This window comes from Typopeltis vanoorti, chromosome 17 (genome assembly GCF_054136105.1).
Source record: "Typopeltis vanoorti isolate ZY-2024b chromosome 17, IOZ_Tvanoo_1.0, whole genome shotgun sequence".
Lineage (NCBI taxonomy): Eukaryota > Metazoa > Arthropoda > Arachnida > Uropygi > Thelyphonidae > Typopeltis > Typopeltis vanoorti.
This window is the reverse complement of record NC_143565.1, coordinates 18,526,879-18,541,459: the sequence shown is the minus strand read 5'-3', so window position 1 is coordinate 18,541,459 and position 14,581 is coordinate 18,526,879. Positions and strand designations below refer to the sequence as shown.

General features: G+C 34.9%; 1 protein-coding gene across 4 annotated transcripts in view; it reads left to right on the top strand.

Moving 5' to 3' along the window:
- The window catches only part of LOC150097199 (centrosomal protein of 95 kDa-like), a 234,027-nt gene that overhangs the window by 135,754 nt on the left and 83,692 nt on the right, over nucleotides 1-14,581 (top strand). For all 4 annotated transcript variants that reach the window (XM_090407715.1, XM_090407711.1, XM_090407712.1 and 1 more), the window contains exon 10: nucleotides 13,089-13,181. In XM_090407715.1, coding sequence (XP_090263841.1) covers nucleotides 13,089-13,181 — 93 coding nt within the window. The remainder of the gene's footprint in view (nucleotides 1-13,088; nucleotides 13,182-14,581) is intronic.

The following is a 14,581-nucleotide window of genomic DNA, read 5'->3' as shown; positions in this document are numbered from 1 at the left end:
CTCGCTGGATGGATTATATCCAAAACCTTGGGTACGTCTGGGAGTCCCACCAGAACACCTGAGCTTTGAGCCAGAGGATCATGACCATTGGAAGTCCCTCTTGCAGCTGCTGCCCTCACAACCCAATTAGGAAAGGTGGGCCTTGCAGATGGATGGATGGATCAATAACAGCTCAAAGTAGGAATGAGATACATAATTAAAAGCACAAAGGTGTATTGGAATTCCAAGCCGAACAGTAGAATTTAATCTCTTTCTGCTACGTGATCTACTCTACTTAGTTAATACGAAAAGTCAGCAAATGACTGTGCTATCAGTAGACCTTACTAAAGCATTTGATAATATCTGGCATCCCTTTCTGTTCCACATCTTTCAGCAAATTGGTGTGGATTAAAAGATGCTATTCGTTATTAAAGGAGCCTATGCCAATTCAACTACCTACCTCCTGGTTAATTGGGTTCCTGTCAGACCCAGTCAAAATTCAAAAAGGAGTCAAGCAAGGTTGCCTCTTAGTCCATTACTCTTTGCATTGGTTCTTGAACCTTTCTTGCAGGAAGACGACAATACACATGCTGTGTGAGGAATAACAGTTCCTTCAACTATGAAGGAAAATAAGTAGCATATGCCAGTGGTGTAGTAGGCACTTTGAAGGATAGTAATTGATTCCATATACATCATTTTTGGTATTTTGGAAAAATTCAGTAAGATCAGTAGATTTACTGCTAATGCAGACAAGGCAAAAAACATTTTGGAAAGTGGGATCTTGGAGGCATTCCTTTTGAACTAATCTCTAAGAGAGAACCCCTCATTGTACTTGAGGGGTTATCAGTTCAAGAACTTGTATGCAAAAACATTGAAACCTTAGAAGACTGGAAACTTGAACCACTTTCCTTTTCTTCTAACATAGTACTTAACCATAATCTTTCCTGCCTAGTTGTATATAATAAATATTACAGAAGCTGAAGAAAAGCAGTTATATAGTAAGACTGTGCAATTTTTTTGGTCCAGCTGATACCAAGACGTTAAAAAGAAATTTCTTCAACTATCAAAGAAGCATGGGGGCTTTCGGCTTCCAGTCTTGAAATTCTGCTTTTTAAGCAATACAGCTTCAAAAATCCATAAAATGTTGCAGACCAATCACACATGTGCAGACCTTGTCCTGTACTACCTGGATTTTCATTTTCCCTTGTTTGGAGTAAATAATTATAAAGGTCCAAAAGCTGAGGATATTCCTGAATACTACAACATTCTGTGCTTAACTCTGAGATTGCTATAACATTCTGACATTGGCATTCTTTCCATTAATAAAAGTAAAATTTGGTATAAAGAAATATTTAATCTTTTTTGCCACAAATTTCCATAGTTGGGTTTATTTCATAACTTACTGAAGTTCCAAAGATACCCCTAACAGGAGGGATCTTACTTGGAGAAATGCATATGGTCACCTTCCAGTCAATACCATCAAATGTGGAGGTATTTTAACATTGGAGATCCAATCTCTGACATCTGTTGGAAACAGTAGAACATGCATTCTACAGCTGCCCTCTTGCCCTGTGTATTTGATACAGATTATGTAATCTGTTGGGTATTCCATTGCTTGCAACAGAACAGGTTTTTTTTTTTTTTTGCAGTAGTGGGTCTACATCACCATAATGTGGTGATGTAGACCCACATTATGCAATATTCACCAGGGGAAGATAAAATTCTGTCTATTTTTACTATGAGATAATTTTTAAATGGTTCCATGCTCTTAGTTCAATGTTCAAAGTCTTATGGTTATTTGCAAGGATGACTGGAGAGCAATTCCAGCAAAGAAGGCCAACTCAAGGCAGTTAACTCAGAATAGGCTAACCACCTGTGTATGAGTTATCTTTGTGCTTTAATTTCAATTGGTCTTTTGGTTATTCATCTGTATGAGACTGGTGAAAAAGGAAAACTTATAACCTTTGGATATGTAATGATATAAAAGAGCTGAGGCCTTTTTCTCTATCTCTCATACTATCTATCTATCTTTTCTTTCTCCTAATATTATCAGGTTCTCTTGCATTCTAGGCCTATGATGAACACTCTTTTACTTTTTCACCTCAAGAAAGGTCAAAACCAGTCTGAGTAGTAAACCTTTCCATAATGCCATAGCCTTATAACACACCCAAAAGAATGCACACTTGCATTATTGGATACTAAGGCAATTAATGTGAAGACATTAGCCTCTGTATACAAGTAGCCTAGTCCTGAAGATACTTCACATGCAAACTTTGTTTACTTACACTTGGATAAAGGATAAACCAAGAATATAGTTTCTTAACATCTTTAATTTAATTTAGAACCAAGCAAAAAAAAACAAAAAACAAACTTCCAACTCCTGTCAAGTCCTTCCCAGTATCATTAATGTATAGATTGAATGATCTATACAGCGTGATCCAAGGACGGATCCTGGGAGAACACCACTAGCCACCTTAAATCTAGCAGATTCATGCCCACCATATACCACTTTCTGATGCCTATCCATCAGCCACTCATTCCAATTCTATATGCTTCGGTTTATGCAACAGCCTTTCACGTGGTATCCTATCAGATGTCTTAGGAAAGTCTAACAGTATCATAACTTATCCATTCCACTTATCAAATTGCTAAAGCATTACCTCTCTTTAGTAAACCCATACTGTTCTTTGCAAAGTATTGCTAATCCATCAACCCATTTCTGTATGCAAGTTCTTATCAACTTCTCTAAAATCTTCACTACCACTCGAGAGATACTGATAGGTCAGTAGTTAGACACATCAGTTTTTGCACCATCCTTGTACAACAGAACTGCCATACATTCCATTCCATTCCTGTGGGATCTTTCCAGAGCTGAGACTTAAGTTATACAAATATGTTAAAGGCCATACCATTTTGGTTGAACATTCCTTTAGCACACATGCTGATATTCCATCTAGCTCTATTGCTGGATATGCACATTATGCAACGGCTCTAAAATCTCATTTTTATCCACCTCTATCTCTTCATCAAGTGTAGTGGTAGCATTATGCACCATATTACATACATTTGGTTTGATATAACTTAGTAAATTGAGCACTCATTATTTGAACAATATCATCTGCTTTTGACACAAGGATAAGTTTTGCATTTACTAAAATTAATCTTCTACATATGATGGATGTAAAAAAGAGATAAGAAGAAGAATAGCACTAGCTAAGAAAGCGATGACTGATTTAACTAAGATTTGGAAAGCTAGGCACATCTCCAAAAAGACCAAAATTAAGCTTGTAGAAACCTAATTTTTTTTTGATCTTTCTCTATGCTTCTGAGTCTTGGACAATGACAAAAGAAGAAGAATTGAAGTGTCTTGGACAGAAAAATGAACAAAAGTATTCTAGAAGAACTGAATATCCACACAAGACTGATAAGCATAATTGACGGGAATAGTGCAATATTTTAGACACATATGTAGAAGGGAAGGCAACTGCCTGTAAAAAATAATCATCCAGGGTAAACTGTGGGAAAAGAAAAACAGGTAAACCCCAACAGGTGGAATGACCAAATATCAATAATCACTGGATTTAAACTAGAACAAACAATAATAGAAGCACAGGGGATGAAGAAATGGCAAAGCATCATCAAGAAGGTCACGAGTCCTCAGACATGAGGAGATCCGAGAGAGAGATTCTTCTACATTAATTTTTTTTTTTTTCAGCATAGCAATAAAATTCTTTCTGATTGCATGTACAGCCAGTTTTTTTTTTTTTTTTTTTTTTTCATACTCTGATTCAGCTTTCCATATAGTATCCATAAGTTTTCTAACTTTGTGCTTTATATATTTCATAACTCCTCTCACTCTTATTCTCATGATATTCTTTCTCTTCTTATGGATTTCTTGCCTAACATCTTCACTGCCACTCATTTGACAATTTTCCCAGGCCAGTCAGAATGCCTAGACATCCATAGGATATGACCGTCCAGGCCAGACAAAGTTATGCAGCATAGAAATGCATCCTACAATGCTTAGAAGTGGTAGTGGCACATTTGCAAATACTGGTTTGACACTTCAAAGCATCAGTGGCACTGAATGTGTTAATAAAGAAGCAAGTACTGAAAAGTACCTTTTCAGTACTTGCCATGTGTTGCTGATCCTTACCATTCAGTAATTGATGCCATGGAACCAAAGATAGTATTCTCTTGAGTTTGTCATGATTTCCAGTTTTGTAGTTCAGCATGTAACTTGTCCTAATTGGTACATCCATATAATTAGCTACTTGCAGGATAGTATGGCATGATTACTGCTACCAACTGGTGACAAAATATTCACATTCATAAATGAGATCTCCCTTCTGATGATCAGATCTCACACTCTTTGACCTTGAGTTCCTTCTTTCACATGCCTCCGGAGGAAGTTGTCTTATCAACTCAATAAATTATTCTTCATTTTTATCATAAGTTTTTTTTGCTAACCAATCATTGCTTTATTAATTTTATCACCCATAATGATTGATTGCTTAGCATACTTATCAGGATAATTTGGTGCTGCATTTCATCATCCCAAGCAACTGAATCACCAGGTCTGTAATAACACTCCACCACATATTTTATCCTGTTAGCCTTGCCTTCACTTCAGATAGCCTCAAACACACTGCTACATGGGATATTATTATTGCTTTCATGAGTTTCTAGCCTAACTGAATACAAATCATCTGATCACATTAGATAATTTGTGATTCCTCCCTCTTTCTTTTCTGTCTCTTGTTCTTCCTAACAATTCTATAACTTTACATTTTACTGTATTTATTCCATTTACTGCATCTGACTCTGATAGCAAAGTTTCAGATGTTGCATGTGCTGATAATGCCAGTAATCCACCATATTCATCAAAACATTCACCAAGGCAACAAACTCTTATCTCTTTACCTGTTTATTTCAACTTCACACCACATTGATTGATTCAAAATCTGTGCATGTACTGTAAACTTTGATTCACTTTGTGGACACAATTCCTTTGCAATCCTCTTTTCACATTTCTATCCTTCCATAAAATTATATATCCTTCTATTTCTATTCCTGTCTTCACATCTTCCTCAGACAACTAAGTTTCGCTTATTCCAATATCTGTGGCCATACTGACTCAATAATTGGAAACTTCTGTTCTAGAACCATGTTTGTGGAGTGGTACTATTTTGTGTTCTTTCCACTTCTTGGAAACCCTACTGACTTAATCAGTGCAACAAACCTAGCTCTCTTATTTTGAATACTTCTTAGATTTGTGTACAAACATAACAATCTCTGTGTTTTAGGCCATTATACCAGCACCAGCATTCTCTATTCTAGCTGCTATACCACATCTCTCTCTCTTTGGTCTGACCACTCCCATTTCCCTGATCCTGACTTTGATTTTTCATTCCAACCTCTCTCTTCCTCAGTTTTATGCATTCCTTCGTCTTGTGCTGCTGAAACTACATCTTCAACCTCATATCCATCTTCCTCCTGTCGTACATTCTGTTTAGTTGTGCTTCGCAAGTATACTCTGAGTATTTGCTGCTACGTTAACTACTTTACTTTGTGCCTTCTCAGAAAACAATAGCCTTTCTAAATGCCCAACACCAAACTCATTCAAATGCAAGCCATCAAATTTAAATCATTCCAACTTTGCTTCACATTCACTCCATAGATTTACAAATCGTGAACCCCATTTGCTTCACACAACTCAGCCATCTTACTATTCATTATCTCTGCTTTCCTTCTTAATTCACTGTTGTCATATCTGGGCAACATGCCTAAAACTTTCCCAACAACACTATTCTTCTTTACCTGCCACAACAACTTCCTCAAGTCTATCTACATTCTTTTTTTCACCAACTAAGGCATTGACTACCACTAATTTTGATGCCAAGGTTCATGAGTTTCTAGCCTAACTGGATACAAATCATCTGATATCATTAGATAATGATAGTCTATCTCCTTTTCTGCAGTGTGTGTGTGTGTGTGTGTGTGTGTGTGTGTGTGTGTGTGTGTGTGTGTGTAATCTACATTTATGTTACTAAATATATTAGATCCACTAATAACCATAATAATATACTAAAAATACATCAATCAGTTTATGAAAACTCAGTAAATAATAATAATTAAAAAAAAAAAAAAATGCCAATCTTGAATTGCCAAACAAGAGCTTTGTAAAAACACAAGTGCATATCAAATAGCCACAAACCAGATTTCACAAATCCAGACATGTATCTAGAAATTTCATAGTCACATACAAGAAAAATGATTATTCGCATACACAAACCTGGGAATATCTGTGTGTGTGTGTGTACAAACACGGACCTTATTTGAAATCTGCATAATAAACTCGTATATGCGGTCTTTTTAATTAAAATCAAAAACTTGAAAATTAAGCTTTGGTCAACTTCATAACTGGTCAGTTAGAAATGCAGAGAGGACATAAGTGATAAACAGCTAGTCTCCATTAGTCAGCCTATGGGCAGGGATTGGAACAGCTGATGTGAACAAGCCGACTTCCTAATTTGACATAGAGCTAATGTCCATCATTTGGTCTCTGTCTAATGAAGGACATTAGATCTATCCAATTACAAAGCCAACTTGTTCATATCATCTGTGCCAATCCCTGCAACTGACTGCTGAAGTCTTCAGGTTCTTTTTGATTTTAATGGTACAAATTGTGCATATATTTAGTTTGCTATGAAGATTTAAAGTGACATTTCAAAATGTAAACACTAATTTTGGATTTTCAGTTTTATAATTTCATAATCTCCCAGTTCTTTCACTGTATAATAAAGCATCCATAACTCAGTTAATATGGACTACTCTTTCATTGGATCTGAATCCTGTCTAAGAGGACATGAAGAATCTTTATAAGGCTTTTCAAACAAGTCAATCTCAGACAGATGTGGCAGGTTTTTTCCCTTCATGGAAACTCAGGCATTTCATCTCACAAGACAGACAAACTGACCAGAAAATACATACAATTGAGAGATATAGCAGACAATGCAGGTATGATAAACTGCCCTGTCAGATGATTAATTTGGTTTATGTAAAGTCAAGTTGTTGCTAACTTATGACAGGCTGGTAACAACTTGTAAGATGAATATGAAGAATACCCCATTTATGACATATCTTGATAATTTATCACTTGCTTTTTCTATATATTTTCTTTTTCTAAAACTTGAATAGAGAACTTTGTTTTATTCCCATGGTTTCTGATTGCCTTAAAATGAAAATCTGATTCTGATAATCTATATTTGGCCTTGAAAACTTGGCTTGTTTTTTCCCAACTTCCACAATTTTTCTTAGCTTCTTCTCAGAAGGTGTACTTGTGTAAATCTTATCTACAACACTCAAGAATAAAAATCCTTTGTAAATTTCTCAATGAGTTTTACTCCTCCCTTTTTATTTATTTATTTAATTAAAGTATTATTATTTTTTTAAAGATAGATACTATGAAATTTCTACTCCAGTCATCTAGAATATGACCTTTGGACTAAGATCAAATTAAGGACTTCTTGATTTTGCAGCCTTAACTTTATAAAACTATTATACGTACATGTCTGAGCATTTCTGGTGGAATATTGTATACTCTAGTTGCTTTTCCAACACATCAAGCTTCTGATTGCATTTTTGAACATTTTATATCACTCTTCTGTCACTAATTATCATGTTTAATAATCCTTCAAAGTAATTACTCCTGGCATCCAGAATATCTTTATCTTCAGCTTTTGTGTCCTCTTCATCATCTCCTTTTACAGTATCCTTCATTTGTCTGGTTATTGCTTCTACCAGTCATCCTACAACTTATTTTTATTCATAGGTTTACATTTTTCTCTTTATTCTTTCAGGACACCAGATAACTTACTCACTAGGATGTGTGGATAGAATTCTTGTATTCTAGAATTTCCTCTTTAACCTTTTCAATGTATCATGATTTTTCTGATTTTTTAGAAGTTCAGATTTTTCTACCATAGCAAACACTTGCACCACGTGCCTCCCTGCCTGATATCCAGATATGTTTATCTTGATCTAGATCTCCAAAATTAGCCTTACTTTTTGCACTGATTTTATGATTTCTGATTTAGGCACATTTCCTTCATTTCTAAATAGCCTTAGGAACATTTTGTCCTTTTTTGATATTTATGTCTTCTATTTATATCTATAGAAGAATATCTTCTATATTCTTCTTCTTACTTTTGTTTAGCTATATTACATAGAGATTAGCTTTCTTAAATTTTCCTCTGTATTCTTTAACGACACCTGTTGACTTCATGCAGATCTGATTTTTCAATTCTTGCACGCGGTGACATACTTCCCTAGCTAAATCAGTGTTTTCTTCAGATTTTGCAACTAACACTCCAAGATTTTCCCATCAGCTTTTTTCCAAAATTTTTTAATCAGTAATATTTGTACTTTATGATGACCCCACATGAAAGGTCACAAGACTTATAAACTACATGCAGCCTGTTGATGTATTCCTTAAAGAGTGGGTGTTGTACTCGATGGGAAAAACAGTATGGAGGAGATTGCTCTAAAGAATAGAGGTGGATGGAATGGAAGAAGATAAGTTATTTTGATGTGCTTAGTCCTGGACAGCATATGGGTATTAGCCAGTGGCTTCTCTAGTTCTTATATGGTTAGAAGAAAGTGGAGAAATGGTAGCAGCTAATTCAGAGGAGCAATACCCATGAAAGTACCTATAAAAAAGGCACAGCACTGAAAGAGAGTGCTTGTGGTAAAGTTGCTTTAACCACGCTGCCGGCCAAGATGTCTATTGACGTCAACGTTACTATGGATGCGAAGTGCATATTAAAATTGTAATACCATTGATATTACATTGAAATATATGATGGATACGAAGCATATGAGGATGTGTATTTGAGCCAGTAAGGTGGTTAAGGGAGTCTGTGAAAGGAAGGGTCATCTATTAAGCTGATTGCTCTCTTTTGAACACCATCAAGAATTCTTAGAGAGGTCTCTCCACTCCAAATATGCAAATATGAGGACAATACTCCAAGGTTAGTCAGATCTGAGACTTATAAAGTGATAGAGATTGAGAGGAAGAGAAGTAATGCTTAGAATTGAAAAGAACACCAAAGCTTTTTAGACACTAAGGAGACTATATATGTAGTATGTTTTGCCAGGATAAATTGGATGTGACAGTCAATTTAAGAAGAGAAAGCTGATATTGAAAGGAAACTGAAACATTATCAAAAGTAAGAGGGGATGAAGGATTTTTCTTGCAGGTAATAAGTCAGGCTTGAGATTCTTTTGGCATTGAAATTTACTAAGTTACCTTCACCCCATTTAAGGATGTTGAAGAGATCAGTGTTTAAGTCACTGGTTATGGAAGATCTCGAAACATCTAACATTAGAGTTCCACAGGGTTTCTTGAATGAGGAAGCTTAATGAAGAGTGCTTTTGTTGGTGAAGCTGTGAATAGGATTTGAAGTCAGAGAAAGGAGGTCATTGATGTAAAGGAGGAAGAGTAAGAGCACAGAACCCTGTGCATTCCAGCATTGGCGAAATCTGATACGAGGAGACCATCCATTATAACATGCAGTGAATGACTAGTGAAGAAGCTGTCAATCCAATCACAGAGCATAGGAAGGAGGCCATAAGATGGCAGATTACTCATGAAATCTTGGTGCCAGACACAATCGAATGTCTTTGAAATATCGAAATATTTTGAAATATTTGAGTCTATAGTGTGTTTTGTGCATGTAGTTATAAGTAGCGAATTTATATTATGGGAAATACCTTTAGCACGCATGTATGTCAGTTGTTTACAGTAAACGAAGACAATTGAAATTGTTTTCATTTTCTGCCAGGAAAGTGCATTAAAAATCATAAGTGTGTTAATCTCAAGCTGAGCACTTTATTTTCTGGTGAGTTACATAAAATACGTAATGCTTTTTTATGTAAAAAATTTACTTTTATAGTAATGGCCACTTTAGACGGCTTTTGTGATATGGTTGAAAACGAAATTAGTAAATTAATTAATGGGAAAATAGATTTAAATGAGGAGGAACTGGTACAATTAATAGATGATGTCGAAATGAGGAAAGTTCTGCCGAAGATTCTGATTGCGATGAATCTGTTAAAGAATTCAGTTTAAAGAAATGAGCAGAAGTTATTTTACGGACAATGATCCCTCAATGGAGCTCTCTGGAAAATTCACAAGATAATTGAATATTTGTTTAGCTCCATATTATGAACTTAATAAAAAATTGCAGCATAGTGGTAAGTAAGGTTTTATTATTGACTTCTTGATAATTAAACCAGCTGAAGTGATGAGGGTAGTAATAATAATAATAACGTCCAAGAAATTTCAAGTGATGACGACGTCTGGCCACTCGTAAATAAAGAACATCTACGAAATGTTCATTTTGAAGACAGTGATGACGATTAAAGTATGCACTTTATTTTATTTTGCCTAAAACATTTGTGCATTATGTGCAATACAATTTTTAATTTTATAAGTTTATACTATGCATTTGTTTCATAGTTTATATGTTTTCTTACTTACATGAATTACTTGATTAAACAAAAATATATTTTTGTTGGGTATGTCATCGTTGTTTATATATATATATTTTTTTTTTCGGAACCTAACCCAACTTTTTCTATGTGATCTGAGTCTTGCATAATGCGATTTATATAACGCGACATTTCTATGGAACCTAACATCAGCGTTATATGAGGGTTACTTGTATAACATTTCTTTGTCCTGCACAATTATTTTTGAGCCATTACAGCTTTTCCACTTATTGTTGTATTCATATAACTTCTTCTCTTTCTCTCTCTCTCAACTTAATTTTTATCATTGGAGACCTCCAGAAGCTCGGGAACTTATCAAGGGGCCCTTACTCCTTCTTTTAACCATGCACATGCACGCTTGCTCTCACAAATGTCCCCTTGCCTTCTTTCCACCTTCTATATCAAAATAATTTCATCACCTTACATCTACCTTTCTGAAGTTAATAGACTTTTATTATATTATTCTCTTTCTCCTGTTTGCTAATATCTGCAATCAGCATATTCTGTCTGTTCTCATAATCTACATTCCGTCATCAGAATGTAGCATTTTTTTTACTGTCTTTATCCACTCTGAACATAGGAGACCAAATTTGTGCATCATATTTCGTGTGCTGTCATACCAAGGTCTTGTAAAGAGTCAAAATAACTTCCTTATTCTTATATGTCTGTGTTCATTTCAACATTACATTTATCTCCTGAGTTGTATTTGCAATTTTTGATGTGCAATCATTGAACTTCAAATTCCTATCCACCATACTCCAAGATTCTTAGCTTAGTTTCTCCAAGCATAATACCAATATAATATGCCATTAGATATGACATCATGCCATGGTGCATAAATTTGCACTTACTGACATCGAATAGACAGCCATTATCATTGATCCACCATTCCAGCTTATTCAAATCTTTCTGTAAGTGCTGGATATCAGTAGCATCCCTGATTGTCCTCCCTATATTTGCATCATCAGCAAAGAATTGAACATCTGTCAGATCCTTCACAATATCATTAATGTAATTGAACAACAATGTTCTGAGAACTGATCCTTCAGTTCACCACTAGTTGTCTGAAATTTAGCATATTTATCCCCCCCCCCATACACTTACTGATACCTGTCTCACAACTGTCCACTTATACAAATATCAGTAGCATCCCTGATTGTCCTCCCTATATTTGCATCATCAGCAAAGAATTGAACATCTGTCAGATCCTTCACAATATCATTAATGTAATTGAACAACAATGTTCTGAGAACTGATCCTTCAGTTCACCACTAGTTGTCTGAAATTTAGCATATTTATCCCCCCCCCATACACTTACTGATACCTGTCTCACAACTGTCCACTTATACAAATCCATAGTTTATATACCAGTCCCATATTCTCCAGTTTATGTAACAATCTTTCATGTGGTATCCTATCCCATACCTTATCAACATCCAACAGTATAGGAATGTATAATAAATTTAGTTTAATCCTTTATCCAAGTGTGAGCAAACAAAGTTTGCGCCTGAAAGTATCTTCAGGACTGGGATAAGGTGGTACAACACCAGGGCACTCCTTGCAAAGATGGAGCAAGATACCAACACTCCTATCTCAGTATCTCCCATAATGCAAAACACATCTCCTTGTGGATATGTCTAATGTTATGCATTAAGGGAAGGGCCACAACCCAGACTAGTTTCGACCTTTATTGAGGTCTGTTCAGTGGGAGCCAGGCCCAAAAATAAACTTTCAACAGTATAGGAATGTATCAATTCTCTCTATCAAACTCAGCCATAACATTGTTATAAAATATGATCAGATTACCAGAACATTACCTTCCTTTAGCAAATTCATGCTGTTTTTTTGTTGATGTCAACCCATTTTTGCATGCAAGTTCTTATCAACTTCAATAAAATCTTCACTGCCACTTCAGAGATACTGATAGTTTGGTAATTAGATACCGTTTTTGCACCACCTTTGTGCAATGGAACTATTATACACTTTCCATTCCTGTGGTATCTTTCCTGAGCTGAGACTCAAGTTATTGAAAACATGGCAAGGGCCTAGCCTATTTGGCTAGACTCTAGCATGAATGCATTATGGGAAGGGTCACTAGGCTCCCACTTATGGGAAAGGGCACAAGGTTCCCACTGATGAGCCCTCAAAGGTCGAAACTGGTCTGGGTAGTGACCCTTCCCATAATGCATAGCATTATACATATCCATCAGGATATGTGTTTTGCATTATGGGATACTAAAGCAAGTGATATGAAGTCATTAGCTTCTATATACGAGTTGCTCAATACTGAAATTACTTCAGGCACAAATTTTGTTTGCTAATACTTGGATAAAGGATTAAACCAAGAATATATCAAGAATACATTTTTAATTTATAGTACAACCAAGTGGAAAAACTTCCATAAGAAATTTAGTTTTGTACTTGTGGGACTTCAGGTCAGAACTTTTCAACAGTTTCTTATAGAAAGATTTTTATAACTAGTGTTCACTATAGTAAGTTCTAATGTACTGTGATCTATGATATGGTTTTCATATTATTTCATCATCTTTTAATAGGATGTGAAAGAACAATATCTAATAAATAACACGCATATGGTGAGAGAAGAGCTTGAAATATTTCAAACAGAAAGGAAAGAAGCATCACAAATTGTAAGTTGAAATTTTGTTTTTACATCTGAATATAAGACTTTGTGCTTTCGTAATTTGTATATTTTGTATAATTAGCATTGCTTTTAAATATTTCTAATTCTACTTATATCACAACATTCATATAATTGTATGCATTTTCATAGCTTAAAGTTTTATAATATTATTATTATTATCATCATCATAATTTCTGATGTATATATTCATCGGTTTATCAGATATTGTAACTCAATATTGCATAAATAGTATCACTTTTTTTTTTCTGGTTAGTGTATTTCTTAGCCTCTTTTCAAGTATAGTTGCATAAATATTACCTGGAACTGTCACTAGGGAAAATCACATGTAATTAATTGTCACTTCTGTTTTTATTTCTCTGTTTTATTTCTTCAAATATTCATTTTGCTAATCCTTCATCTTTCATTTTGTTTAAGTAACTACAGTATTTTAAATTAACTCTGCTTATACTTGTTAACAATGTAAAGTTCTTTTCTGATATCTTCATTTCCTTGTGATTGTAACATTGATTCCTCATATCCATGATTTCTGATAAACTGATTTAGTTCTTAAAAACCCTCTAATGCATGCATTAAAATTGGTTGAACATTATCTTGTTCCCTGCTAACTAGGTCTTGACTGATTTCTGCCTTATTTCTTATAAATTTATAGTTATATAAATATTTAAATATTTCTATATTTATTTTTATAGTCTTAGAAACCTTGCTCTAAGAGACCAAACATGGAACTTTTTCAAACCACTTCAGGCCCCTCTAATAAGCTGTGGTGGTCTTGCACCAGGCAATGAAATTCATCTCCCACTTAAAGACAATCACACACATCCATACCCATGACAGGATTCAAACCTGTGATCTGTTGGTTGGAGAGTGGGTATGCTAACCATTTGGCCAACCAGGCCAGCACTGTTTTACTTCAAACCCAGCTGTCAGATCTATAAGTTAAAACCGACTCAAACATTGTCTTATATGCTGCTAATTTAGTGTTCTAATTTCCCTCTTATTCATATTTATTCAGGTGACTTAACACCATACCAGCTTTGCTAATTCTGTTGTCTTTTTCCATATTTAATTTGCCATCTTTCACTGAAAATTGGGCCTGAATAGCTGAAATGCTTTACTTGTGCTATAGGTTCTTCATTCAGAATGCAGCTGAAGTTTTCTATGTTTCTGCTTATTTTCATGCCATATCTGTTACTGCAGTTATTAAATTTGATGAAGGAATCCTAGACATGTACTGGATCTGTTTAAGAGTATAACATCATCTTCTTAAAGTAAAAAGCTAAGGCGAACATCTCACATCAGGTTTAATGCCACTTTCATTCATAATGTGATCCATATATATATATATATGATGAATAATAGTGGAGATAGTGTATGCTTGAGTCATTC